The following is a 27,846-nucleotide window of genomic DNA, read 5'->3' as shown; positions in this document are numbered from 1 at the left end:
CAAACGGACCAAGACGTTTCTCCGGGGCGGTGAGTGGACTTAAGTCAGGTGAGTCGGTGCGCGCGCTGTCGGTGGATTGGCCGCGCTGTGCGTGAAAGGGAAACGAGAAACGTCTTGCACCAAGCCTAACCTTTTCCCTGCATGTTGACTATTATGTTAATTTCTGTAGTTATCTTCAAATTCTATGCATTGCATCTGTCCTTCATTATTATATTCATCGATAATTGTTTCCTAGTATATGCTTAAATTGTTATTGTCGACATGAAAATAAATGTTCATTGAATGTCATGCAATCACGGGAGCTCGTTTTGACAACAAAGCAGTGCCCGACTATTATTTGTTAGTATGGTGTTTGGCCGGGTTTAGCTTCAGTTATTATCTGATCTGTATCTTTACGTCTACGAAACCAAAACGGGCATAAACACAACTGATATTTGCTATTCTGTGCCAAAATATGATGGCCTTCCAATCCAATCCTATGAATCCAAGTATATTTGAGTTTTTTAAAAGAAATCCTTCTTTGTATTATATTGATTAAAATAAAATTAAAAGGTAAAAAAAAAAGAAAATGTCATTGATGTTCAAGATGGACAAAAGGAGTCCAAGCAAACTTCCTTGTGCTACTCCATAAGAGATTACTAAAAAAAATCATGTCTGGGTTGAGATCAGAATTCCCGGCAAACTTGTAATTGAAGATGAATGGATTAAACACAAGGTGGTTAAGACAATCCACATCCGTTTCGGCATCAATTTGGAATTTGAACAATGGATGACTTCTTGATTCAGGTGGTTTAAGGGGAGTGGACACCACAAGCTTTACCTGTCCCATGATTATATAAAGAACGATATATGGAATCGATGTAATCAGGGAAACAGTTGGATACATAGGTCTGTAGTGTACTTGTAATTACGGGTACAAAAACATGGACAATCGGTCATGACAACAAATAGAAAGCAATACTAGGAAAAGATGAGCAGACATAGTGTATGCTCCACCAAAAACACCTTTAAAGAATTCAATGCATCGATATGAGACTTACCGAATGCCAAGCTGTACAAACATATGCAACCATCTGTGCTTGCTGCCTGCAGAAATATAACAAAACAACTACAATCATTTCGGTAAAATTTTCCAGAAAAGCAATTTTTTTGTTATATTTATTTCCTTAAAACCTCAAAAAATGGAGAAGATTTATAAAAATTACATCAAATATACAGTATAATGGATATTAAAGGCAGTGGACACTATTGGTAATTACTAAAAATAAACTTTTCTCGGTAACGAGTAATGGGGAGAAGTTGATAGTATAAAACATTGTGAGAAACGGCTCCTTCCGAAGTGCTGTAGTTTTCGAGGAAGAAATTATTTTCCACAAATTTAATTTCAAGACCTCAGATTAAGAATTTGAGGTCTCAAAATCAAGCATACATGAAAGCACACAGCTTCATGTAACAAGGGTGTTTTTCTTTCATTATTATCTTGCGAAGTTCAATGACCGATTGAGCTCAAATTTTCACAGGTTTGTTATTTTATGCATATGTTGAGATATACCAACTGTGAAGGCTAGTCTTTGACAATTACCAATAGTGTCCAGTGTCTTTAACTAAGGGGATCAATGTGTGGTGAAGAGGTTTTCAACTAGTGGTTTAATCCCAACGAGGCCTGGTTCTTTACCGAGACAAAGTCGAGGAAAATTATCAAGAACCAGGCCTCGGCGGGTTTAAACCACTAGTTGAAAACCGATTCAACACACTTTGGTCAAAAAGTAAAATAAATGCAATTTGTAATTGTTCAATGATTTCTTTCAACACAACACCCCTCCAGCTATATGAAATGGTAAGGCCATCCGCCGCCCTTGGGTAAGCAACTCCGTATCGCGTGATGTGGCACAACTGTTTCAGTCGGTGCTCTCGACCAATAGGAATGAAGAAACTGTCTGATAAGCTCGCGTGTCACGCCCATGTTGTTAACACTTTTTACTGGTCATAAACAAAGGTTTATACACACCCACGTGACGCGCTCTCCACCACTAGAAATAGCAAATGTCCAAAAACAATAGGTTTCTGGGGGATCCAATGACTAATCCACAAACCAAGTTTAGGTTGATACGTCAAGTCCTTTTCCAGTTATTGCTCGGACAACATTTATTTTATTTCAGCCATAATGAGCTAAATATTTATCTGAGGGGGTCCAAAAACAATAGGCTTTTGGGGGATTTCATGTCTCACCACACACCAAGTTTGGAGTTCATATGCCAAGTCCTTTTCAAGTTAATGCTCGGACAACATTTCTTTTGTTTTAGCAACAATGAGCTTAATCTGAAGGGGTTCCAAAAACAATAGGCGTCTAGGGGATCCCATGACCAATCCGCAAACCAAGTTTGGAGTTGATACGCCTTCCTTCTCGAGATATTGCTCAGACAATGATGATGTGCACACGCACACACACACGGATGGACAAGGCAAACACTATATGCCCTTCGGCTTCACCGCAGGGCATAAAACCCATCTCAAAAATCTTCGAAAAAGTATTAGAAACAATAATTGGAGATTAACTTGAGAAGGATCAACGTTCCGTTTCTTGAGAGGTGCAAGAGTACCTTCATGAAAGCTGGTGGGAACGACGTCAAATCTATGACAAAAATGTTAAATGTTGGCCAAAAGAGCTGTAGTCGATTTTACGCTTAAGGACAGTAAAAAAGTAAGTTGAATGGGAACAACGGGACTGGGAAGAACCACTAGTGGGACCTGCGCGAAACTAGAAAACATAGATGGGACTGACAAATAAAAAGACGGGCAAGTGTACGGTTTCTAATTTCACAAGCACTAAAAGGTTCGTCGCGACTCGTGGCCCTCCACTTACCCCCCCCCCCCCCACCACGCTACTTGCAGAATTATATACGCAATGATTTCTAGCGGGTGCTGCAACGACTCTCTTTTTTCAAATCTTAACTAAGTTATGCAATTAACGTGAGTGAAGTTCAGGCATTAACAATCTCTCATAAAACATACATGTACATGTATCAGGAAAGTATTGTTATTAGGACTTGTGTAAGTGTAGCATCTGATGGTCATTGGAAATTACCGAGGTTGTAATGAGACTTAAAAAGTCGCAAAAACTTGCTGTTTATACTAGATGCAAAAGCCAAGTTGCAAAGGTACTTTATTCTTCGTCATAAACTACTTATCTACAATAGTATTTAGACAAGGGGACATGTTCCTCAGCCATCATACAAAACTCATGGTAAATGTGTTTATAAGTGGAAACTTACCAGAAAATAAGGCAAACCAAACGGAGAAAAGTCCAATTGGATCACGTTGACAGGAGCAGCTATGCAAAAAGAAACCAAGGAAAAAGGTGATACATTGTTTTTGAATTGGTTTTTCCTCACGTACAATAACATCTTTATTTACTTACAATGTACAAAGGATGGATTTAGGTAAGGTTAGTTTAGGGGTCTTGTCATTAATGGGACTTGGATTAATAGGGTAGCTTTTCAACTATACTAAAAAACGTGTGAAAATAAGATGTTTATATACAATGGGACTGACATCCAGTATGCACTACTGCAAGCAACTGTGTATCAGATTATTAGAAGTGTTACTTTGATATTTGGTTATTACCTATCGACCTTCTGTGGTATTTTGGAGAAACTCTATCACCATGACGACTTCCATGCAAAATCCCCTGTTTGAAGAAAAAATGTATCTGTTACATTGGGTAAATCTATCTAATATTTAAAAGCAGAAGTGTTAAAAGTGTCCACATCCTTTGCATATCCCAGACCAAAATCACTTTTACAACTTTTATTACATTGAGGTGTATCACTCCGCTCCAAAGAAACTACATCGCTTTCTCCAATCACACAAGGACAAGAAGGACCCCTCCACCCGTGCCCGAGTCTACCGAATTCCATGCGAATGTGGCAAGGTTTACGTCTGGGAAACTGGACGTAACCTTCCCACTAGACTTAAGGAACCCCGAGCACACGGTAGGAGGGGGGACTTCGACAAATCAGCCATCGTCAAACATTCCCACATCACTACAGGGGGTGTCGTCCCACGGGTGAACAAAACATTAATAAGTATTGTTAGCACTGTAATACCGAGGAAAAACTCACCTGAACACGTGACTGACGGGGTGGAGCTTGTTCTGGCTTTCGCAGCTTGGCTGGCCGCCTGCAACTCCCGCTCTCCCATCCACCTGCAGAACGTCCTTCAGGTAGCAGTCGGAGAACGTGGACGGGCTCTTCCAGGAGGCCGCCCTTGTTATGTCACTCATGGAGACACCTTTAAAGAAAGCCCATGATGCCGACACTCCCCGTACCTCGTGGGCATGAACCGGACCATCGATCGCTGGCCATCCGCCCGGCACCGAGTGGACAGCTGTAACTATCCAACGCGCGATTGTATCGCGGGATGCTGGTCGGAATGGTGGAACCGTGGACACGAACAGCTGTTCATGTCCGGTTTGGATTGACTTTGTGTGGTCGATGTACCACTTTAACGCCCGTAACGGGCACCAAAGTTTGTCGGCCGCAACCGCCGGAAAGGCTTTAAGGTCGGGGACAAAGATGTCTGGGGGTTCGAAAGAACCGGATTGGTTCTTGGCCAAAAACCCCGCCGTAGGAATCAGGCGGACTCCTCCGGGTTCCCACCGGATGTGTCCTGCCACCACTGTAAGGGAGTGGAGTTCACTACGTCGGCGAGACGTAGCGACCCCCACCAAAAAGGCCACTTTGACCGTTAAGTGTAGCAATGTGGCTCCACTCAGTGGTTCGAAAGGGGGTTTGGTTAGCGCTGACAGTACGCTAAAGAGGTCCCAGGATGGGACCAGTTTGCGCACAGGGGGACGGGTGACAAACATTCCCTTAGTCAGTTGCCCGATCGCGCCCGGTTATCCAAAACCGTCGAACCGTCGGCAAATCCCCCGTGGCCGATCGGTAATATTTTACCGTGGCCGTCGCCAGCCCGCTATCAAAAAGATATAGGAGGAAATCCCAGACTTCCTCTACAGAAGTATCGGCGGGATGAATAGCTCGCCGCCTACACCATTTAAAGAAATGGTGTAGGGACTGGGCGGCAACTTCCGCAGCCCGTCTTGAAAGGCCCGCTGCTCTGAGGGATCTCGTGACAGCGTGACAGCGCCCAGCACGTCAGGTGCAGGTCCCCCGGAGCCGGATGAACCACTCCGGACCCGGGCTGGTATATGAGGTCCGGTCGTTGCGGGAGAACCACCGGCCTGTGCACCAGGAGCCTGACCAGCCGCGGGAACCAGGGCTGTCGGGGCCAAAAAGGGGCGATCAAGAGATTTTTGCAATGATCCTGCTCGATCTTTGTCAGCACACGTGGAATGAGGGAGATGGGCGGGTAGGCGTATGCCAGCAGCCCCTCCCATCGCATAGCCAGAGCGTTGATCCGCCATGCCCCGGGGTCGGGACCCCTGGCGCAGTAGATCGGCAGTTGATTGTTCGTCCGAGAGGCGAACAAATCCATATGAGGCCGGTCGATTAGCAGGAAGAGCAACTGGGCCACACAGGGGAGGAGGGACCACTCTGTCGGGACGATCCAGCCCCGGGAAAGAGCGTCGGCCGTGACATTCTCCTTTCCCGGGATGTACACCGCCGACAGGGCGATCCCCTGCTGTATGCACCAGTGGATTAGGTCCCAGGCTAGTGCACACAGCCGAGCCGACCAGGTGCCCCCCCGGTGATTGATATACGCTACCACTGTGGTCTGCCTGCCCCACTAACTGTGCCCGGAAGTGCTGGAGGACATTTCGGACCGCCAGCATTTCCAGGACGTTGATGTGGGTTGAGTGGTGTTCCGGGCCCCGCTATCTGGCGGGGGTCGAGGGTCGCCCCCCAACCGTACAGAGACGCGTCGGTGAGGACGGTCGCTGAAAGTCGGGGCGGGCGGAACACTCGACCACATGTGAGGTTGGCGTCCTCCACCCACCATTGAAGGTGGGGGGTCAGCCAAGGCGTGGTAGGCACCGGGAGGTTGACTGAATGACAGCTGGGCCGGAAGTAGGAGAGGAGATGGAGCTGGATAGGCCTCATCCTCAACCTGCAAAAATCGACCAGGTCTACCATGCTGGCCATAAGACCTAGTAATCTGAGCCAGGCTACCACCGGCGCCACCGTAGCCCGAAGGAAAAGGGCCTTGCACCGACTTAGGTTCTGTACCTGTTCCGCCGAAGGGCGGGCTAGCCCTCTTTGAAGGTCGAGAGCCGCACCGAGAAAGGTAGGCACCTGAGAGGGGATCGGGTGCGATTTCTCTCGCGATTTCTCTCGGGGGTCCTCGTGAACTCGAGTGCGTAGCCGCACTCGATTGTCTCGAGGACCCACCTGTTTGGACGTGATCTGAGGACCCCAAAAATTCCTGAAGGCGGCCTCGCCTGGAGACAGGGAAGTCACTTCCACCACGCCCCGGGATACCGGGGGGGTGGACGCACGAAAACCACGGCCCGACTGGGCCAGCTGCTGGCCTTGGGCCGGCGTGCGTGCGTTCGTTGGTCCTTGGTTCCCACGAAAACCACCACGGGCGGGTTTCTGTGGGCGCCTACGTGGAATCACAAAGGAAGCTTGCTTGCTTTTTCTTGCAGCCGGTACGGAGGTCTGTGGCTTCTTTAAGTTGATCTTATCTGTGGCCTTGAGGTGCCTGGCCTCGGCCTCCATAGACTCCTGGAACTGCCCTGCAAAAAGGTCCCGTCCCGTTAGGGGGAGCGCATCAAGTCGCTTGCGAGCCCCGACGGACGGGAGGAACAATGGGTCAAGGCTGTTGCCCTACGGGCAGATGTCGCTAGGGTGGAGATCCTCGTAAATTGATCCAGGACAGTGCGCAGCCCATTATCCAGGCAATGGAGGGCCGCCATCATCATGTCCGCTGGGATCGCCGAGTCCTCATCGCCAGCAAGCGTGAGGTACTCGGACAAGAGAAGCAAAAAGGACGCTGTGCGCATGCTGAAGCGAGACACTGAGTCCATCTTCCTAATTACTTCCTCCATTTTCCCCCGCGCTTTGTCGATGAAGGGAATTTTGGAGGAGGTTGACCCCCTGTCTCCGGTCAGCTTGTCTGCCGCAGAGTTGTGGGGTATCCCGCGGGAGTCCCAGGTACCCGACTCAGCACCATTAATCCTTCTCCCCCTGGCCAGCGCCCCACAGCCAATGGCGTGGGCGGGTGCCTTATTGGTTGGAAAACCTAGCAAAAGGCCGTCACCAACCGTCTAGGGGGAATCCACGGGGTCGGTGCGGGCCAGGTTTTCTGAGCCGTGTGCAGGGGGGATGCCCTCCGGCTTCAGAGACCCCCCGAGGCGGTGCTGGGAGAGGGGGTGGTGCGCTCCGGAACGGAGCCACCTTTTGCCCTGCCTCTCTTGGTCGCTGCCCCGGCACCGGTTTTCTTGGCCTTGCCGGGGCGTTTGACCTTCGACTGGGTCGACCCACGCACACTGACCGAGGAGGGGGAGCGGGAAGCAACCCCTCTTTGATCGGTGGGTACCCTGGCCGACGCAGCCGACAGAGGCTGCGTAGGCCGGCTGGAGGACTGCAAGCCGGGCGACGGAGTGTCACCAGCGCAGCCCCCCGAGAGCTCAGACTGTCACAGGGAAACGGACGTAACCCCAGTACTGACAGCAGAAGCCCTCCCCAGTTTTTTTACGCTACTCATTATTTATCAATGAAATCAAACTATAGTTTATTTCACAACTCACTTCAACAACAACTAAAACTCTACAATCTTTCTAGTCTTATAAGCACTCTTAGCGAGGATAAGTCATCTCTATTTTAACATAGAAAACGGTGAACTGTGGGAACAGATTTATACACGACCTCACCCACTTGTCGGCTAAGAGAAAAGAGGACGACTCCGTGGCAGGCATGTCGCGGGGCGTTGTGGGTAGGACGGTGGAGGGCGCTATTGTGTGTGAAAGTCTTATTGCCTCGCGGCATGGGAATATGCAAATTAGTAATTCGACTCTACCGGTAAGTAGAGTGAAGTAGACCTATAAGACACTAGTTTAACTAGATCGGGTTGAACCATGAGTTAAACAGAATGTAGTACTGTGTCTAAACATGGAGGTCCTCCATGGTCTAAACGACCTCCTAGCTGTGTATCAATCTTAAGTGCTAAACAAAGTGTGATGTCACAATACAAATCACAATGGACATTTTGACAACTCATCTTAAGACGAATCTTATTTAGTGCTTTGTGAAATCAAGCCCCGATTTGTCATAACTTTAACTCGGTGGAGGAAAGAAATTGTTTTCTTTTAGCAAATACTGTAAACTATTGGCAAAAGAAGAAGACTACACAAGAAGCTTTCTGGCAGCTGTAATTACAGAGATTGCAAGAATGATGTATTATTATAGACAATTGCCTGGTAGAATTGGTGCGACCTACCGTCTGAAAATCTCAAATTGAAAACTATTCTCACCGAATCTGTAGCCACATAGAAATGGCTTGGATCGTTCAGCGCCAACTTCATGTCCTTGGCTTGGATTGCTTTTGATGTCTTTCTGTATTCAAAGTAATTGTTTCAAAAGATAATGACCATGTTGTCCACTTTGAAGTTATCAAAATTAGTCATACCACTAACATTATATAAATTTTAAATGATTCTGGTAAAGTCATTTGAAGAGGTCAATAGACCACAGGGAAGGGCAGAAAACCCGTAGGTACGCCTCCAAAATCTGAAATGTAGGAATCAGGAGTGCTTCAGAAAAATGTGGACATGAAGGTTTACATCCTTTGGAGTGTTTCATTTTGGAAATGCCTGATTTGACAAAATTGTTCAACCTCTCGGGAAAATGGCACACTCGGCTTCGCCTCAGTGCCATTTTCCCCCTCGGGTATACCAAACACCATGGACCCCGCCACAGCGTGCAACAATTGTATACTGTCACTACCCCCGGAATACTGGGGAGGGAGAGGGCCAGAGCTAATACCTGTCCGGCATACTGTAGATTCTGACAGGAAGGTGGGGCATGGGCTTAGCACAACTTTTAGGGATGAATAGAATGGTTTGAGGGAAGAATAGAAATAGCTGCTCCTAACCAAGGTCTACTACCGACAGAGCATTGGAGGCCCTGTTGCCAAGAAATCCCATAGCTAGGGCCAAACTTCATAGAGCTGCTTAAGCACAAAATTTTGCTTAAGCAAACAATTCATTGCTTAGTAAAATCAGATAACCGGCCAAGACTCCTCTCAATTGTTATGCTAAGTAAACAACAGCTAAATACTAGTCATAAGCAATGTATATGGCATGAAATTTTGGCCAGTAACATGTGTAAAATAAGCGAGCTATTTTCGTGCTTAAGCAAATTTTTTGCTGAAGCAGCTCTATGAAATTGGCCCCTGGTGTGGTAGTATATATGTATTTAGGTTACCGGTATGTAAATTTGTTTAGTCTGTTGGTTTTTTTATGTACACATCTCTTTTGGAGTCTTCTACTACAAATTTTTGACGAGTTTTAAGATTGGCTGCATTTTTGCAGATTATTCTGTTTGCCAAATCTTGAGGATTGAATTATGTTTCTGGAAAAGTGAATTATTTACCTTGGTGCCTTATTACATACTTAGCAGTACAACCTGCATACTTCCCAGGGAAATGATATGGTTTAAAGCCATTGGACCAATGGCTTTAAGGAATGAAATAAAAAGGTTCAGTTACCATGAATTCTAATGTTTGAGTGCCATTAGCGTCAGTGAGTAAAGCATTTGGGCACTTAATATAAATCCACTAACATTAATATTATCAAAATTAAAAGTTGATATTAAAAATAAACACACTTACCTGTTGTATTTGTCCAAAACAATCGCTGAACTTTTGATGAGTTTTACTTTACCACTTGGAACCAGACCTGAAGGAATCAAAGTTGATAATAATAACTTATTGAATTTAAATTGCGCTCTCTCCAGGACCAGCCTGTTCGAGGGCACTTAACAGTAAACAATGGCATAAGAAAATAACATAAAAACAGTTTTAAAAAACACACAAATAAAAACAATAAGCAAATTATAAATCACAGCCTTACAGGCAAAAACATGCATGAACACCATACATGTAAAAACCAAAAACAATGCAACTAAGGTACAATAAAGCATTTTTAGATCAAATAAAAACAAAGATATTGACAAAATAGGGACACCGCCAATATAGGGCTAGACAGCTCAGTTGGTAGAGCGCCGGCACGTTAATCCGGAGGTCGTTGGTTCGAATCCCACTCTAGTCAATTCTTTGTTCAACCCCAAAATCAAATAAAAACTCTTGATCAAATAAAAACCATAAAACCCACAGAATCAAAACTCACTACACATCACCAACTGCTTTCTTATTTCATAGACTTCGGTGCTGCTGAATAAAAAGCCAATTTCCTAAAGTAGCCAGCATTTTGCCCTGTTGACCTGAGGTTGTGACATCTTTGACATCTGACAGTAATTGTTTTATTTAAATAAGTAGAAGCAAGGTCTTATAAACATTCAAATACCGTAAGTAAAATCTTGACAGAAAGCCAGTGTAAGCTGGTAAGAATGGGAGTTATGTGAGTCCACTTACAGGAGTTATGTGACTCCAACGCCGATAATTCAAAACCAGCCAAGCTGCATTATTTTTAATCCTTTGTACATGTAGCTTAGACAACTGACATATAGGATATCACTTATTGGATCCAGATACTCACAACATTTAAAGAGTTACAATTATGCTAAAGTAAAGGACAGTGCAACTTGATGTCAAGATACCAAGTTCATAGATATGCAGAAACATTATTTTCTTAAAATAAAAATAAACAAGAAAAGTCGTGTTTACAAACACAAATGCCTTGCAAGCCAGTCCGTTTCTCAACAATTGACCAAGGTGGTCTAAAGATTGGAGGCTTCTGTATCCCAAGAACAATTCACACACCAGTTCATACACCCTGTACATGTACATGTATACCAAAGTCCTTCCAGTCACTGGCATAGACAGTCTTGAAGCTGCTGTAAGCCTCAGCATTGAGAACACCGTTGTGCCATTTACGCCTGATGGGATGTAGTTGATCTGGGGCTTGGCTTCAGTAGCCCAGTCTTGGAAGGTCCAGAGTTTTCCTTGTCGTTTCTGAAATTGAGTGTTGGCTGCTATGAGGTCCTGCTCCTGTAGAAGATTGACAAGGTACTGGTCATTTCTGTTAGACTCCACAGTGTGGCAGGTGTAGTGAACGTCTTCTGGGCCTAGACAGATGTTAAAATCTTCAAGTACGGTGAGGAAGTTGTGAAGTGGCACCTGTCCAATCTGTGCTTGGAGATCCCTGAACAGCTGCTAAATTTCAGCCTCATCGCCACTACATGTATAACAGTGGTGATAGGATTACCACCAAACTCAAGCTGACAGAGTTGACACTCTGCAAAGCACTTCTCACTCTCAGACTGAGCAGCAATCCAACTCCTCAAAGAGTGGACTCTGTAGTTGGCACTCTCTAGGCAGATGTAATCAAACGCCTCTAGGCAGATGTAATCAAACGCATCCTCTCCACCTTTTTGAACATGACCTCCTCATCAATTCCGCAGTTCCGGCTTCACTTCACCAGTTACTCACACCTCTATGTTCCCATTTTCTTTTTCAAGCCAAATAAAAAGTTTAGGGTAGCTGCACAAATTTAGAGTCAGCAGTTTACCGGACACAGAACTTTGTTTTTTTGTTTCCTTATTGCAGCAAATCGGCTGCTCTCAAAATCTGCTGCTCCAATGAAAGCACACATGCAGTTTGATGGCAGTCACTCAGAGGACTTTGGTGTTATACAAGACTGTGTTTTAGCACCTACACTGTTCGGTGTATTTTTCTCGTTGCTGATTTTGCATGCATTCCCCAACCACAGTTGAATCTCACTGATTGACAACACTTTTCTACGACAGCCCGTTCAATGTTTCAAGATTTCAGGCAAAGACCAAAGTGCGTCATGTCCTTTATTCCGGAGGTGCTGTATGCAGAAGATGATGTTCTCTTCGCGAATAGTGAACATGATCTAACTTTGGAGTTAACCAAAGTACATCTAAAACCAAAGTAATGTTGCAGGGTTTGCAATCTCCACCCCTACTAGCGATCGTTGGCTCCATTTTGGAGCATGTAGATTATTTCTGCTACCTAGGCTTAACTGTAACAAGCAAATAAAGTCTTAAACTGAGATGAACTAGGGTATACGCCTCTCTTAATATTCATGCATGACGTCATAATTCTTACCCAATATGAGGCCATAGGTGCACGTCACCACCACTTGCAGTGGCAGTGCCTATGGCCTCGTTTGTGACGTACTCATGCATAATAGAGGTGTATTGGTAAGGCTGCCTTTGATCATCAGTAGACTTGTACATGTACGGCTTCTAACCTTTGAACAATTGTACAACGCCAATGACTGAGATGGACTTGACAGCAAGCATAGAATGAATGATGACAGGATCCCTAAAAGCATCTTATTTGGCAAACTGGCTGCTGGTAAGCATTCTGTTGGACGTCCACTCCTCAGATATACATGTAAGGATTCAGTCAAGCGAGACCTGAGACACCTTGATATGTACCCAACACTTATGAACATCTATGATCTATGCTGGAGGCAACATCTTGCTCAATGCCATTGCAACAACCTGGCAGAGTTAGTAGCCCTGGCAGCCTTAAACTTTTGTAATACTACAGTGACATCCTGGATATCAGGGTCCATTTCTGTGGCGGAAAATTATCAAAGCTTCATAACTCAAATCTTACCTGCAAGAAATTACTAATTTCTACAGACTCACACTCCATGGCAGCATATATTTTTCTGCGGTGGGTTTTGATCGTCATATATTCTTCGAAAAGTTGTAATTTTTATGAAATAATACAGCTCCCAACGATAAGGAATGCCCATTTTTGTTTGTACTCTCACAGACTGCCGTGTGTACACAAGACGCGCAAATCTTGCTTTGCGTTTGCGTGTTAATGCTGTGCAGTCAAGATAATGGTGACCAAGAATTCATGCGTCTTGCACGCGAAAGTATACGCGTACGCACGGCAACAGACAACACTGTGAGAAAATGATAAAAACATGAATTTTTTAATGTTGGGAGCTGTATTATTTTACGAAAATGACGGATTTGTGAGGAATATATGAGGACCAAAACCCACCGCAGAAAAATGTATGCTGCCATGGAATGTGAATCTGTTGAAATTAGTGGCTTGTTGCAGGTAAGATTTGAGTTACGAAGCTTTGAAAATTTTCCGCCCAAGAAACGGGCCTTAAGAGTTAGGACTCTGTATCTGTGTACAGAGGAAGAGTCCTATATATGTAGGGCTAGCAGAGTTAGGAGCTATATGTTGATGATGACGATGCTATTATCTCTCAACTCCCTTGGATTATGTGATGCCAAGTATGAAGGTGCCTTCTGCCATCAACTTTACCAATTTACTCAATGGTAAAAAAAGAAGTAATCATGGTCAAGTGTCTTGCATGCAACCAGTTCAAAGCATCTCCAAACAAGAATAGACAATCAAAGTTACATTTGTATATATTATTACTATTTTTCTTTTTATGCCGTGCTGCTGGTTGCCCCCAAGTTGCCTAAAAAAAATTGTCTTTGGTAAAAAGGCTGTTAATATAAGTTTAAAGAATGTGTTTATACATGGGTAAGACATACATGTACTATTTGCAAGACATGTAGTAGTTCCCTGCCATACTTGCTGATTACTAGTCGTCTGGTCGTTCCCTTTACAATAATCTAATAGCTGCACAACAATTGCTACATGTACATTAAACAAATTTCATTGATAACTACATATCCTATAAAAACCAAACTTACCAAGATCTGTTGATGAACCTGCACTATCAGTTTGATCCAATTCAATCACAACCTGAAAGATACAAGTACATTGTACATTAACTTGTTTTATATCAAGAAAGTTCATCCATTCTGATTGCAAGTGGCCATGAGCAAGTTTGAGTGCGCACATTTATTTGACCTGCGGTCAACCACAGACTAGCAACGCAAATGCGCATTGACGAACTCATGGGAACGACTAACTTGGAATTCTAGTCAAGCCTTTTCGCTATAGTGTCACTGGTTCCCCTCTGCGCTTTACTATGCAGGGCTGGAATTTCATTGCGGCCACAACGGCCATTGCCGTCGTTGCCCTTCAAGTGGCCGTGATGCCCCTTGAAGATAACCAAACATTTCGGCCAAGTTTGACGTGCCTTTTTCCCCCATGGCCTAGTGCCCCTTTCACCTTAAATCCAAAATCCATCGCCGTCTACCGGCAGCTTGGCCGCGCCGCCAATTAATCCACACCATAGCATCCAGCAGAGCCGGCCATCGACGACCGAAGCAAACACAACACAACCAAACTTCACCAAGCGGCCTCTTTTCCACATGCATATAGTGCACCGCGGCAGGTACCCAGAAGTCAGTTTTTTTGTAATGGAATTTGCATGCATTTTTTCTCTGTGTCGCAAGGCCACCTGACCATTATTTTTAGGCGATGAACGTTTAGACTTATGTTCAAGCCAGATACTGTGGTTATTTCAAAAGGGCACTGTTTCAGCCAATAATGTATCAGCTATCAGGCAACTAAACTGCACAATCACAGACTTGGAACTAAGTCTAATAAACCTTGCGTTCAAGACTTTATAAAATTTAAAGGCAAGACCGAGCGGAAAGGATAGGAAAAACACCTGGACCCAAATCTATCGGGCGATAGTGTCAGTCTGATAATGCACAAAGAGTTCGCGAGCAGTGGTTTTGTTTATGATGAATTGGTTGGGACAAAAATATTTGCACAAAAATGTTTGCACAATCAGTCGATCTTACAAGAATAGTTTGTGCACTTGCCGATCATCGTACGCAGGAATGGTTTTTGCGATCGCGTGCAAGAATAGTTTGCGCAGTTTGCCGATAGCGCAGGAATGGTGTGCACGCCGATTGTGTACGAATATTTTACGCAATTTTACAATAGTGAAGAAATGGTTTGCGCAATATGAAGATCGTCCAGGACTTTTATATATTTTTTCTAAGTGCAATTTTTTTTTTTTAAACACACAGTTCATCGTTTAGGATTGGTTTTGACACCCAAACACATTTAACCTCGTGAGCTTTAATGTCCCGGAACACATAAAAAACATTGACTCCATTGTTAAGTTTAAGATTGCTTTAAAGACGCACTTATTTAACATTTAATTTATCCATTTTGTTTGTTACCCAGTACATCTTGTCTTTGTATTCTGTTGTGTTTTTCTAAAGAGCGCTTAGGGACATGTTTTACTACTATGTGTTATGCGCTATATAAGAATGGTTAATTATTATTATTATTATGTTTGTGCCTTGCTTCCATTTTCTTGTTTGGTAAAAAAAGTCTGTTTGGCCTTGGTGCCTTTCAAAATTTGCACCTACTGCAGGCCATTGGCCTTGCCCAAAAAATTACAAAATTCCACGCCTGCTCATGCTAGAATGGAACACGCTGTTGGGACCAGTGAAGAAACCATAGGTTCCAGGCCGGTTCCAAACATGCCAAATGGTCGACCAGCTTGGGTTTCGAGTGCAAATGGTCAACCTTTAGTTAACCATTGTGCACACTCCAACTTGCTCCATGATTAACCCTGCATTGTGCAATATACAATTGTTGCACGCTGTTATGGGGTCCATGGCGTTTTGTACACTCGAGGGGGAAAATGGCACCGGAGGCAAAGCCGAGGCTGCCATTCCCCCTCGAGGGTGTACAAAACCCATGGACCCCAGTCACAGCGCGTGCAACAATTGTTTTGTTATACCTTTGTTTAATTGTTATTCCTATTCTCAAAGTTCTGTTGTCATCTTCAAACATTATTACGACGGACTATTCATTGTGTAATAAGCAGACAAACATGAAACAATTCCATCGAACCCGCGGTTGTTTCGTACACAGCGCTAAAATCGACCAACGTTGGGAACGATCAAGGTGATGTACACCAGTGTACATCACTTTTCATGTTACCCGGCCTGTCGAGCCATGTAACATGCGTTTTTGTTGCGCGTCACACGAGTGGTTCTCGACCAATCAAACTTCAGTTTGTTACCGAACCGAGGTATAACAAGACCGTTTTTAAACACTATCACTAATCATGTCAGTCAACAACAACTGCCACTATGTACTGCGTGCACGTGGCATACTACATGTACTACACAAATGGACCCCAAGCATTCCCAACTTCTTTCATACAATCCAGAAATTGTATAACAATGCCCATAATTCACTGATAAAAGCTTGCATGACAGCTTTAAATACATGTACCCCAACTGCCCCTATACTAATGGCTGTAGCACACACAAGGCAATGAGAAAACCCCTGGGAATCACTGACTTGCCTGGGTGAAAAATCAAGATCACTCAAACTTTTTGTCTTAAACCTATAGACCATGTGACCTTTCTTTACAATAAGTGTGACCTTGTACATTCTTTGGCTGTTCTGGCGAGCCAACTAACTGCACTGGTCATATAGGAAAGTTGACATTTTGTGTAATCATTTCCATATAAATCCAAGAGTTATGAAAGTAAAAGCTGGACAAGTTTTGAGATGTGCCCCCTCTCGTCATATCAAAATTTGATAGAAATTAGACAGTGCAATCTCCATAAAATATAAGATTTTATGTTTTCTTCCGTTAGGCTGTGTACAAATTGTGTCTGCAGGAAGTCCAGGCTTGGTACCTCTTTTGTAAATATGTGATATCACAGGTCACATTGTCTATAGGCCTAGAAACTAAATATGTTTCCCTTGGAGCAATAGTTTAAACTTGACATATTCCTTTAAATAAGAGACCCTCTTTGTTCTCCAACAGTTTGTCCCCATTCATTTCATGAATGAAAGCAAAGCTAAGACATTCTTACTCCGTCAAACATTCCATCGCTCTGTTATCATTCATATTCTTCATACTCGTTCTACTCAATTTTCTTGTTGTGAATCCTGTTGTGAGCAGTTTAGATACAATCTGGTAAAAACTGATTAGGAGTACCAACTAGATTGAGTGAAGGATTCCTCTCTGGGAGTTTGTCAATCTTTGAAGTTATGTTCCATAGCAAACATTAAAAAAATCACAAAATTGTGAGAAAGGACATTGATGACTCCGCCTCGGTTCACCGATTCAATTGTACAATTTGCGGTTCACATTGCCGAAGAAATCAACACTTTTGACCCCAAAAAGCAGTAACTTGGTGATAACTAGTTGTCTTCAAACTTGTACCAACAAGATTAACATTTGATGTGAAACAAGGCAGACAACTTACCCAAAACTGAATCACACCCTGTTCATCCAAAGAGGCCAACTGGAAAGAAAGTCCACGCATGTCTTCTGCCATAAAGGAAATGAATTATTAATTAATGATAATAACAACAGTTATGTATGACATACAAGTGTGACAGAAATAAATGCATTGTTACAAAGGGAGAATGCCAGTTTAAATCAACATCATTTTCACATCACTCTAAAAGAATTTTCGGAAGGAACAAAAAATGGACTTTAAAAATATCATCCCTTCGTAATCTCTGCTCATATACCAAGTCTCTCTTCCCTCGACTGTCAATATATTTTGGGGGCCAGAACTTTTGCAGTAGCAGCAGCAGTAGACTTGATTCAAGTCCCATTCTCATGTGAGAGGTCCCTATGCATATCCCTCATCAAAATGTAGCTATGGTGGTCCCGAGAATGGGTCGTTTCTTACTTCCTGCATGTGGTTACCAAAAAATCCCCCCAAATGGGGAGATGTACATGTACAAAACCAATGGGAGTGTGGAAACGCTGTCCAGTTGGTAAAATATTCACATATACACTGTTACATCACAGTGCAAATTGCACGCATCTAGACGTGGGGCGAGCTTGGTGAGGCAAACTCATCAACAAGCAAGGGGTGCAGGTATTATAAGTCGCTGAACTGCACTTCCCAAATATTAAAAGTCCAAGTTTTGCAAACAGTACATATTTTAAAATGTATGTTAGAACTTATTACCTTGAATTCAAATGAACATTCAGTGCTTTTTTATAATTTTATTAATTGGTTATGAACAAAAAGTATTTCAATCCTTAACTTAGTACTAAACCCCCATAAATAACAAATGAATGAGTCTTCTTTATTAAAGCATTTGATTGAATAACACGTATCACATGTTTACATTATATAGTCTAGACCAGATTAAAATAACCAACCTCGAGCGGCATTTTTGAGTAAAAGTTGGTAACATATCTGATTTAACTGATTTGGGGGTGCTGAATCCGAAGATGATGGATACCAAGGCTAATTTTAGTCCTTCACACTGAAAAATTAAATTTAAAACAATACAGAAAACCTAGCAGACGACAGTATTTTACACGCGAAAAATACTCAGGTTCTGCTGTGGTTCGATATAGATGTTGTATGGATACCATACAGGTCAGGTACCCGGTTACAGGTCAGGTATCAGATACCAAGTTTTGAATGTACTCACACATTCTTTTGAGCTATTTAAAGTGTGTTGGATAGATGTCCAATCAAGTATCACTGGCAGATGGACTAATAGGTGCTTTCAATGTATTTTTGAAAGTATTTGAGTTGATGTTTTTTCTAATGAAGACATATTTATTAGGCTGAGCATAATAATTTTGGCTACCTGTTGTTAAAAGCACAAACCGTTGATCATCTTCTCCTATAATGTAGGCCTACACTACTTAAACCATAGAGTGTTCCTTGCTCTAAGCACGTATGGCATACCAGGTGTAGTCTATATTCAACAATGATATAGTAAATTGTATTGTATATCAATTTTTCAGTGGTCCCTGTTTTTGAACAGGTAAATTTGTAGTGTTCACACTCATGGCTTGAAATTATATTACCAGTAAAAAAAAAATGATTTTAAAGGATTTTGAAGCAGGTAATTATTCGTTTACAACTCTCCCCGTTTTAAAAAGCATGCTACAGAGTTAACAAACTTATCTAACTTTTCTAGGCTAACAATTTAACAAATAAATTCCAGATTGGGTGTTTGTTTGTTTGCAGAACGCATAGTTAGTCGTGTTTGTACAAACACAGACAACTTTCACACAAGAAGTTGATTAGATTCAGAAACAAATGACAACAAAATATGTATCCCCTCCATTGATATAACAACAATCCACCCTCTCTGTTCAGCTGGGTGTGAAGAACAATGGTAAACAAATCTATCTATTTATCTGTATTATTACCGCTCAATTCACAAGTATACTAGACTCTTTTTTTTGTATTTGTCAGCTAGGACGATTCCAAGCAACGGTTCCTAATCATTCATAAAAGGTTAGCAACCATAGTTTGGAATACAAACTGTGGTAAATTGGTTCGGAAACAAAAAGGTATAAGTCAAAAGACTGTTATAATTTTGGTTAAGTACACCAGACTCTTACTTTGCTTTTCCAGCATAATTTTATTAGGAAAAACAACATAATTTTCAAACTTTTAAAAACAACTTCAAGACAAGTCTTTAAATTCAAACCCCACAAAATGAAAATTAAATTAAATTAAAAATGAACCTAATCGTAAAAATTTACCCAGTGAACTTCTTTGTAATGTGATAGTGTAGGGTTTTTGATTAAGATGACTCTGTACATGTACATGTACATGTTATAGTATAGGGTTTCAGTTGTCAACAAAAACAAAAACAATTGACTTCCCAGTCAATGTGGATGCTGCAAAGGATGACATACACTGAGACAAATATGCCTCCTTGCACTAAGCTGTTGTGAAACCAATGCATAAAAGACAAGAGTGGCTGTTTCGATAACAATGGCCAACTCTTAATGAAATACAAATACCAAATCAACAATATTAGACTACATAAACTAAAATGTCCTTTAAAACCTGAACTATTTGTAACAAGAGTGAAATTTGAAGGAGCATAAATGTGGTGTTTTGGGCAGTGTTGTTTCAGTACCACAAGGATACAGTCTCCGTAACATATTAGCCAAAATGGTCTAGTCAGCAGATTTGCTCAATTTTTACCACTTTCTAAAATCATGACACAAATTCTAGGAACACAAACTTAATCCTCAATGTCTAATGAATAACACTCAAAAACACAATTGAGAACACATGTTAAGAAAAAGGACAAAAACTTACCAGATCCCGGAGCGAAACAGTCACAAATTTCCCATGTTCTATTTTGAACCTGTCTATCGCCATTTTGTGACTTCGCGCTATGTTCAACGCTTTATTTTTTGGTCACCAAGCGCTGAACCGCAGGTACCAGCCAATTGAATTGACGAAATGCCGAGTTGGACTTAACCATTCTGTAAAAGGGGTGCTACAAGGCAGTGCGGCAGTGTGTGCGCGCTTTATGAGTGAACGGCGGGCATAGTAAACGGACAGCGCACACGCACTGCTTATAACACCCTTTTTACAGAATGGTTTAGTCCAAATTGGCCGCGGCTCGGCAGGTCGTCAATTCAATTGGCTGGTACCTGCGGTTCATTGCTTGGTGACCAAAAAATAAAGCGTTGAACATTTCAGGAAGTCACAAATGGCGATGCGACATATCAACCTGGGACATTTGTGACTGTTTCGCTCCGGGATCAGGTAAGTTTTTGGCCTTTTCCTCAAAATATCTTCTAAATGGTGTTTAGAGTGTTATTCATTAGACATTGAGGATTAAGTTCGTGTTCATAGAATTTGTGCCATGATTTTAGAAAGTTTAGAAAGTGGTAAAAATAGAGCAAATCTGTTGTCTAGCTGTCAAATATGTACGTGTTTGACCATTTGGCCCTTAACATTCGAGCATGCTTCGTAACCTTCCGGCTACGCCGTCGGGAGGAGGGTTACGTTATCGCATCTAGTTTCTAAGATACCTATTCTTTGAATTCCATGTTTCCGAGATACCTTATCCGAGATCCTCGACATTATAGTAAAATGAAAGAGTATTTATATAGCGCCTTATGCTAGGCCTCAAGACACTTACCACTAAGATAAACAATATTTTAAAAAAATATATAAAAAAAAATACAGAAATGGCAATTTAAAACCACAAGAAAGGTAAACAAAAATAATGAGTTTCCCAAATGCCTTATAAATCCTTAAAATCTGTGTTTCCAAAATGTTACATGCAAACATAAATGTACTAAAAAAGCGGCAAATGGCCTGTGAAAATGTCAGGATCCTGAAAACCATTTTTCAACAAGTTTTTGTTGAAAAGATAAATTTGCATACCACTGTATTTGGCTGAATCTGCATTGCGAGCGGATGCTTTTAGACTATCATCAGATGTTGTCAATGGTTGCACTGTGACCACTGCACACTGGTGCCCCTCATCTTTATGCACTCCATTAGTACTGTAAGTTGGTACTCGTACACACAACTGAATGCCATCATTTTGGATCCTATGATGCATACTAGATGGCTCACGTAAATCCCAAATTAAGATAGCTCCATCTGCCTGTAATAAGGTAAAGATATATAGGATTTGAGGCATTGCATGGTGAGGTATCAATGTATATTTGGTTTGCGGTAACACCATGTGTGTATCTACTTGCCAGGTAGAGTTTGTTCTTAAAGAACTGTCTTGCTTTATTCTATTGCCGCGGAGTAGATAATCGGAGGTTCGGGAGAATTCTCAATTCTGAAAAGAACTGTCCTGCTTTTTAACTATTACCAGGGCAGATGGTATAGAAAATAGACTGGACTACTACTTATACGCCTTGAATACCAATGTCTCTCAGGTGCTATGATTCGAGCCTGATCCCAATCTATGACATGGTCTAAATCGGTGGAGTGTTTGACAATGGCAGATTTGTCATTTTCCCCTCTGCGGCCGTGTGCTTTATGTTCTTTTAGCCTGGTAGTTAGGTCTCTACAGGTCTCGCCAGTGTACACTTTACCACAAGTACAAGGAATTCGATAGACCCCTGCCTGACTGCTAGAGTCATGCTTGTCTATGTTAGTGTGTAACTTTGTTTCCAACTTGTTGTGAGTTCGGTAGTAGACCTTAATTTCCGCTTCACGGAGGATCCGTTGAATTTTGTGTGAGGTATGACCAATGTACGGAAGGACCGCAATGGGCATACATGTATCTTTGGATTGTGCAGACTGAGAGTTGTGTTTGGAAATGGACTCTCCTTTGTTCGGTCTATACCCATTCTCTTTTGGCACTGTGTTATAAGGTGCTCCAGTTCATTAGGTAAATGTCACATAATGTGTGCCCTTTGAAGTAGGGTCCGGTTCACTGAGGCTTTCACAGAAGGAAGATGGAATGACCGAGCGTTGAGGTAGCGGTCTGTATGGGTGGGTTTTCTGTACATGGAGTGTGCAAGAGAACCATCAGTCTTCTTGGAAATGAGTACATCAAGGAAAGGTAATGAATCAAATGTCTCAGTTTCCATGGTGAACTGAATGTTCGGATGCTGGCGGTTAATGTGACTAAAGGAAGTCTCAAGGTTTTCTAATCCATGTGACCAAATGATGAACGTGTCATCCACATATCTGAGCCAAAGCTTGGGTTTGAGTCGAGCGATACTCAGTGCTTTCTGTTCAAAATCTTCCATGAAAATGTTCGCTAAGACTGGGGAAATAGGAGACCCCATGGGAGTTCCCAAAGCCTGTCTGTAATACTCATCTCTCCATTGGAAGTATGTGGACTTCAAGCACGTCATTAATAGATCATGAATCTGGTCTGGCGTTAGGCTGGTTCGATCGGTTAGAGTTTCATCTTGTTCTAGTACCGCTTTGGTTATTTGGCATGCTTCATCGGTCGGTACGTTAGTGAAAAGAGATGTCTGTACAATAGAGTGGGTATGGCAGTGCTACAGTTTTGAGAGGAGCTTGGCAGCAAGCTTCCTTTCACTTGATGGTATCGGGTTCTTCTTTAGGCGGGCATAGGTATCTGTGTCAAGGATACTTTGAAGGTCATTTATAGCCTGGAATTCTCGTTTCGATAGATTGGATTTAGAAGGTTTAGAGTGTTTCAAGACCTCATGAATCTGAATACGGATATCGTCTGCCTTTTGTTTCTCCAGCTTTTGGATAGAGGGTTCAATTAATTGGATGAACTCCTCAACTGGCATCTTGTTCGAGGTAGTGGCAAAAAGACATTTGTTTCAGTTTCAGATAACTGGGGTTGACTGAGGTTTACAACTGATTTATGTTTAATTCCCTGATTGTTTGTCCCATTACGTGGCAACCCTTGCTATTAGGGTTCGTTCATACCTTGTTGGCTTTAGTTTGGAGGCACTTGAATTTACAAATAAGGTTCTTCCGGGTTGAGACATTCTTGTATGATATTGACTTTTCCTTGAGGGCAGAAATTTTATCATAATCAATGGTTTGCATAGTCGTGCGGAGACTAGCTTTGCATTCTGATATGTGTTGGTCTGTCTGGGCTAGACAACATCGGATTGAGGCAATTTGGCTTGGGAGTAAAGCTTTGTTGGCTTTGCGAATGATTCAAGCAGATTGTTCGGTTTGGATGGGGTCTCTAAAGGCAGAGACTTCTGGGGACTACATAGTTTCGTGTTCACCATATCTCAAAATGGCTTAATTCATTAAAATATTTTCCTAAACATTAAATAAATTTGTACAATTCGTGAAGTAATAATAAAAAACAACATGCATGAGGCAAAGAACTATTTTTCGATTCGTTTTTCTAAAGTTTTTTTCCTGAATGAATGAAAATTGTCCACGAAAATATTTCTGATGCTTGTAAACCGCTTGAAAATCGTCCTTTAATGATAACTTGTAGAGGATAAAGAAGTTGCAATGGTAATAACCATTTTGTATTAAAAAAAACCTATAACTCCATGAATTTTTGCAATGTACGTGTCATCTGAAACACAGCCCAACAAAAAATATGACCACAATTTGACCTTGTCTGGTGGTCCAAATTAAAAGTTAAACTGCAAAACTGTTAGAAAGTCATAATCTCAGCTCTTTGGTTGAATTACCAAAATCCAACACCTTATCGTAAATTCAAACGTGATGCCATGCTAAATTTATCAGGTGTCAAATTATATTAATTCAAAATTTATTATTTATCACAAAATCAGAGTGGTGTTTTAAAGCGTGAAACAAAAGTTGCTCAACACAATCCCAGTTTGACCCCGTTTTCTTATAAAAAGGAATTTTGACACAATTTGTTTGCATGGAAATTAAATGATTAAATTTTGTTTATTTCCTTAGGACAACAAATTAATATGGTTTCAATAATAATCAGCATACAAACACTTACTGTTCCTGCAAATGCAAATGCTGTTTTGATAGGGCTAAAGCAGCAGGTCTTCACCTCAGACTTACATGTCAAGATTCTGAAATACAAAACAAACAGTAGTGCCAAGGGTGTGTAAAAACAACAAAAAAACAACAAAAAACTCTTGCAAGTTTCATGTGTTGAGCCAATGAGATTTGAGCAGTATAAAGAGGTTTGAGAATAAAAATCTCTCTGACAAATGAAGATTTGAGAAATTCCACATCGTCCCCACAAGTTATTTGTTATCTTAGCATTGTGTGATATCTTGAAACTATAATCTGTAGCTTTAATTGATGACAATTTAGTTTTGAAAAACGCTTAATTTAGGAGCTTGGAACTGCTCTCTTTACCAAGTGTTGTAGTGGAGTCCATGACCTTGGAGGTCGAGGCAAAGACCGAGTCACAGCACTTGAGGCCACAGTGTCCGAGGCCAAGGCCACTTCAATTATTATAATATTATGCATACACATGCAAGTAAAAAAAAGCAAGCTTTTCGCAAAGGTGATATTTTTAAACGGTTTTTACAACTGTATTGACAAACTGCGAGCATTTACATGTAGGGACACGTTGCCTTGGATTAGGCAATTTGGGCAGTTTTGTGGTTTAAAAAGTTTTGTTGTGATTTTGATATGAAATATGATCGGAAAGATATCTAAAAGTAGATTTTTAATTGGAGCTGGTCATCTTGCCCCTAGCAAGCTCACCCTCAACAAAGTCGCCCCTGCAAAGTTGCAGTGAATTATTATTCGGTCAAGAAGCTGATAATATTTTGTAATTTTGTGTTTATTTTAAACAAGTCAATTGATTAATGTAAAATCATAATTCACAAGTATTTGCAACCAATCAAAATGTTAAGAGTGATTTACCATATTAATTAGTTGCTTGCTTAATTTAAACTAACTGATCATGATAATTATATATTTTTCTTAGTATTTGTTTTGCATGTTTACATAGCAGTTAAAAATATTATAGGTAGAAGAAAAAAATGATTGATAATCACACTAACATAACAACTTAAGACTAGGACACAGGTAAAAGTTGAAAACAATCTTTGGGGAAAAACCAGCAACGAAAGACAGTGCTATTATGTATTGCCACTGGATGGGCAAGAAATTTGTGTATGGAAAAATAAATTCAGGGAGGTTAAATAAGGAGAAAACGGCAACTTGTTTTAAAACCGAGATGAGATTAGAAAAGAAACAACATGAACCAGTTATTGAATCTAGCGGAACTTCCTGAAGGGTAACGTACGTAACAGCGATCGTCACAACTATTGTTGCTTAGCTATGCTGTTTTACAGATAATAGAAGCAATTAAATATGAGAATATTCTCCAGCTTTCCAGCAAACAAAAAACCATCGATTTATAAACTGCAATATATTAAAACACCCAAGAGATGCAAACATTGAATTCCCCAAAAAATTCTGATGTTTCAAACAAACTCTACAACTGAACGAACGACGTGCAATTCAATGCTTGCAGTAAAAAAAGGTGCCAATGTTGCCGCTGCATACTCAGTGTAACAGTTAATTGATGGGTGCTACCTGAGCGGGCCGATGGGTAAAGATTTTCAAGATAACAGAAAAGAGGGAAGGCATACACGTACTGTATACTGGCTGTATATAGGAATTTATTAGACTTTCCTATGACTAGTAGTAGTACATAACAGAATAAACTGGATTGGGCCACATAGAGTCCGTGCTGTTATACAGCTGTGAGGCATGCCCCCGATTTCACGAAACTCATCGCAAGTAGCGACGCATCGCAGGGTTTTGCGATGCGTCGCAGACCTTTAAGACACGTAGCGGCTGCGACGAGTTCGCAACTTCCGACGTGTAACTGGTCGCAACTTGCACTTGCGACGCGTCGCAGCGCTTCGTGAAATCGGGGGCTGGACTCTTACTACAAAACTGGAAAAACAGATCAATGGGTGCTACACAAGGCTATTAAGAACAGCTTTCAATATCCACTGGAGTCAACATATGACCAACAAAGTCTTATATGGGAACCTACCCAAGCTATCAACAGAAATCAGACAGAGAAGGATGCATTTTGCCTGCCACTGCTACAGGAGCAAAGACGAACCAGTGTCCAATTATTGTTCTGTGGACCCCTAAGCATGGGTGGAGGAAACCTGGTAGACTGGCAATAACTTACACTGACATTCCCAAAACGGACACGGGACTTAAATCAGCAGGTTTCAAGTCGGCAATGGGGGACAGGAAGGCTTGGGGAACCATCGTGATTCGAAGCAAGCAGCATACCCACACGTAAAGCGTTGGAAAAGCTGCGGAACCCATTTCTACAAAGCAACTGTAGAATGTACATGTATGCGGTATAAGGTGCCTTGCACTCCATTGCGTGTCACTCAGTTGCAGATACCAATACTGACGTAATAGCAGGCAAATCCAGAGTGAGATGGTATAATAGGATCGTAGAGATGAGATTGGTGTTAACTAAAATAATATGAACGTAAACGCGTGTGAATTCGCTGCTATCATATCACGCGTGTGTGGAGTTCATGCTGCGATGGTACCGTCTGAGTCAACTTATGAATGCTTTTTTTTAACGCTGTTTGTGACGCGAAATCAGCTCAACCATTCCATGGCTCAACCATGCACCTACTGGAGAGTGGGCATTAAAAGTGATTGTGCTATTAAATAGTGTATCTTATCATCATAGTAAAATCTGTTATGCTTAATTTTACGTTAAATCTCTTTCTTACATTATGTATCCCTGCAGCCCTCTTAGGCAAATCTGTCCTTTTATTAAATATTTCTTGTCAATGTGGTGGCAAGTGTGGAAATAAATATGTATTAGAACTTACCGAAATGGTTTGTATGAATCCTGGACATTCCAAACACAAACAATTGTTTGATCAGAGAAAGTTTCATCAAGCTACATGTTACAAAATGAGAAAATTATGATACAGACCTGAAAACTATAAGGGTAAAGGCCGGTTCATACTCGCTGCGTACAAGTGCGCACTCGTTTTTTAAAGTCCGCAGTGCATAAATGGAAGCGCAGTGCGTAATCGGTTTATGCAAATGCGTACAAATTTTGTCAATATGAAAATTAGGTCGTACACACTAATCAGATGCGTAGTCGGACGAATTGAATATTTTAAACATTTTTCGGATGTGTAGACGTAATATCAGTGAATGATGGCAAGAACCTGATCAGAAAAATTGAAAACAATGCGCCTTTTCCCAGATCTGTGTAACACAAGCTCAAAAGAATACCAAAATGAACAAATGGCAGTAACTTCAAGGAAGGAAATCGGAAAACTTTGCGATAGAGATTTTGATGGATGACAATTTTTTTATGGAAAGATCCTTGCAACGAACGAATGTGTTAACACAAGTTGACGTGTGTGTTTCCACGAGCAAATGCAAATTTAATGGGTATCTATTTTTTATTTTGGTGATGTACAAAATATGTCGGGTGCGTGAACGCAGTCGCATTGAGTATTAACCAGCCTTAAGTCTTTACACACACAAGTATTGACAACTTTTGGTAGCATTTCTCCAAATGATCAATACTTGAGCAGAAAATATACAAAAAAGGAAGAAAAGTTAAAATCAAGAGGCAGGGGGAGGGGGTGGTCAGAAGTCCCACCACCTTGCCAGCTTCGTGTTTCTAATGGAA

At 41.7% G+C, this 27,846-nt stretch overlaps 1 protein-coding gene and 1 pseudogene across 4 annotated transcripts in view; both read right to left on the bottom strand.

Moving 5' to 3' along the window:
* Nucleotides 1–27,846, bottom strand: part of LOC139936944 (cytoplasmic dynein 2 intermediate chain 1-like) — a 70,680-nt gene that overhangs the window by 8,752 nt on the left and 34,082 nt on the right. For all 4 annotated transcript variants that reach the window (XM_071931796.1, XM_071931793.1, XM_071931798.1 and 1 more), the window contains exons 15-24: nt 27,026–27,096; nt 24,181–24,256; nt 21,171–21,396; nt 17,253–17,317; nt 13,803–13,854; nt 9,793–9,859; nt 8,435–8,516; nt 3,625–3,688; nt 3,273–3,331; nt 1,041–1,086 (exon numbers count right to left, since the gene is read on the bottom strand). In XM_071931796.1, the coding sequence (XP_071787897.1) occupies nt 1,041–1,086; nt 3,273–3,331; nt 3,625–3,688; nt 8,435–8,516; nt 9,793–9,859; nt 13,803–13,854; nt 17,253–17,317; nt 21,171–21,396; nt 24,181–24,256; nt 27,026–27,096 (808 nt within the window). The remainder of the gene's footprint in view (nt 1–1,040; nt 1,087–3,272; nt 3,332–3,624; nt 3,689–8,434; nt 8,517–9,792; nt 9,860–13,802; nt 13,855–17,252; nt 17,318–21,170; nt 21,397–24,180; nt 24,257–27,025; nt 27,097–27,846) is intronic.
* LOC139937214 (uncharacterized) lies at nt 21,609–22,339 on the bottom strand (annotated as a pseudogene).

The sequence above is a fragment of the Asterias amurensis genome, chromosome 5, assembly GCF_032118995.1.
Source record: "Asterias amurensis chromosome 5, ASM3211899v1".
Classification (NCBI taxonomy): Eukaryota; Metazoa; Echinodermata; class Asteroidea; order Forcipulatida; family Asteriidae; genus Asterias; species Asterias amurensis.
This window is presented reverse-complemented; position numbering and strand designations above follow the sequence as displayed.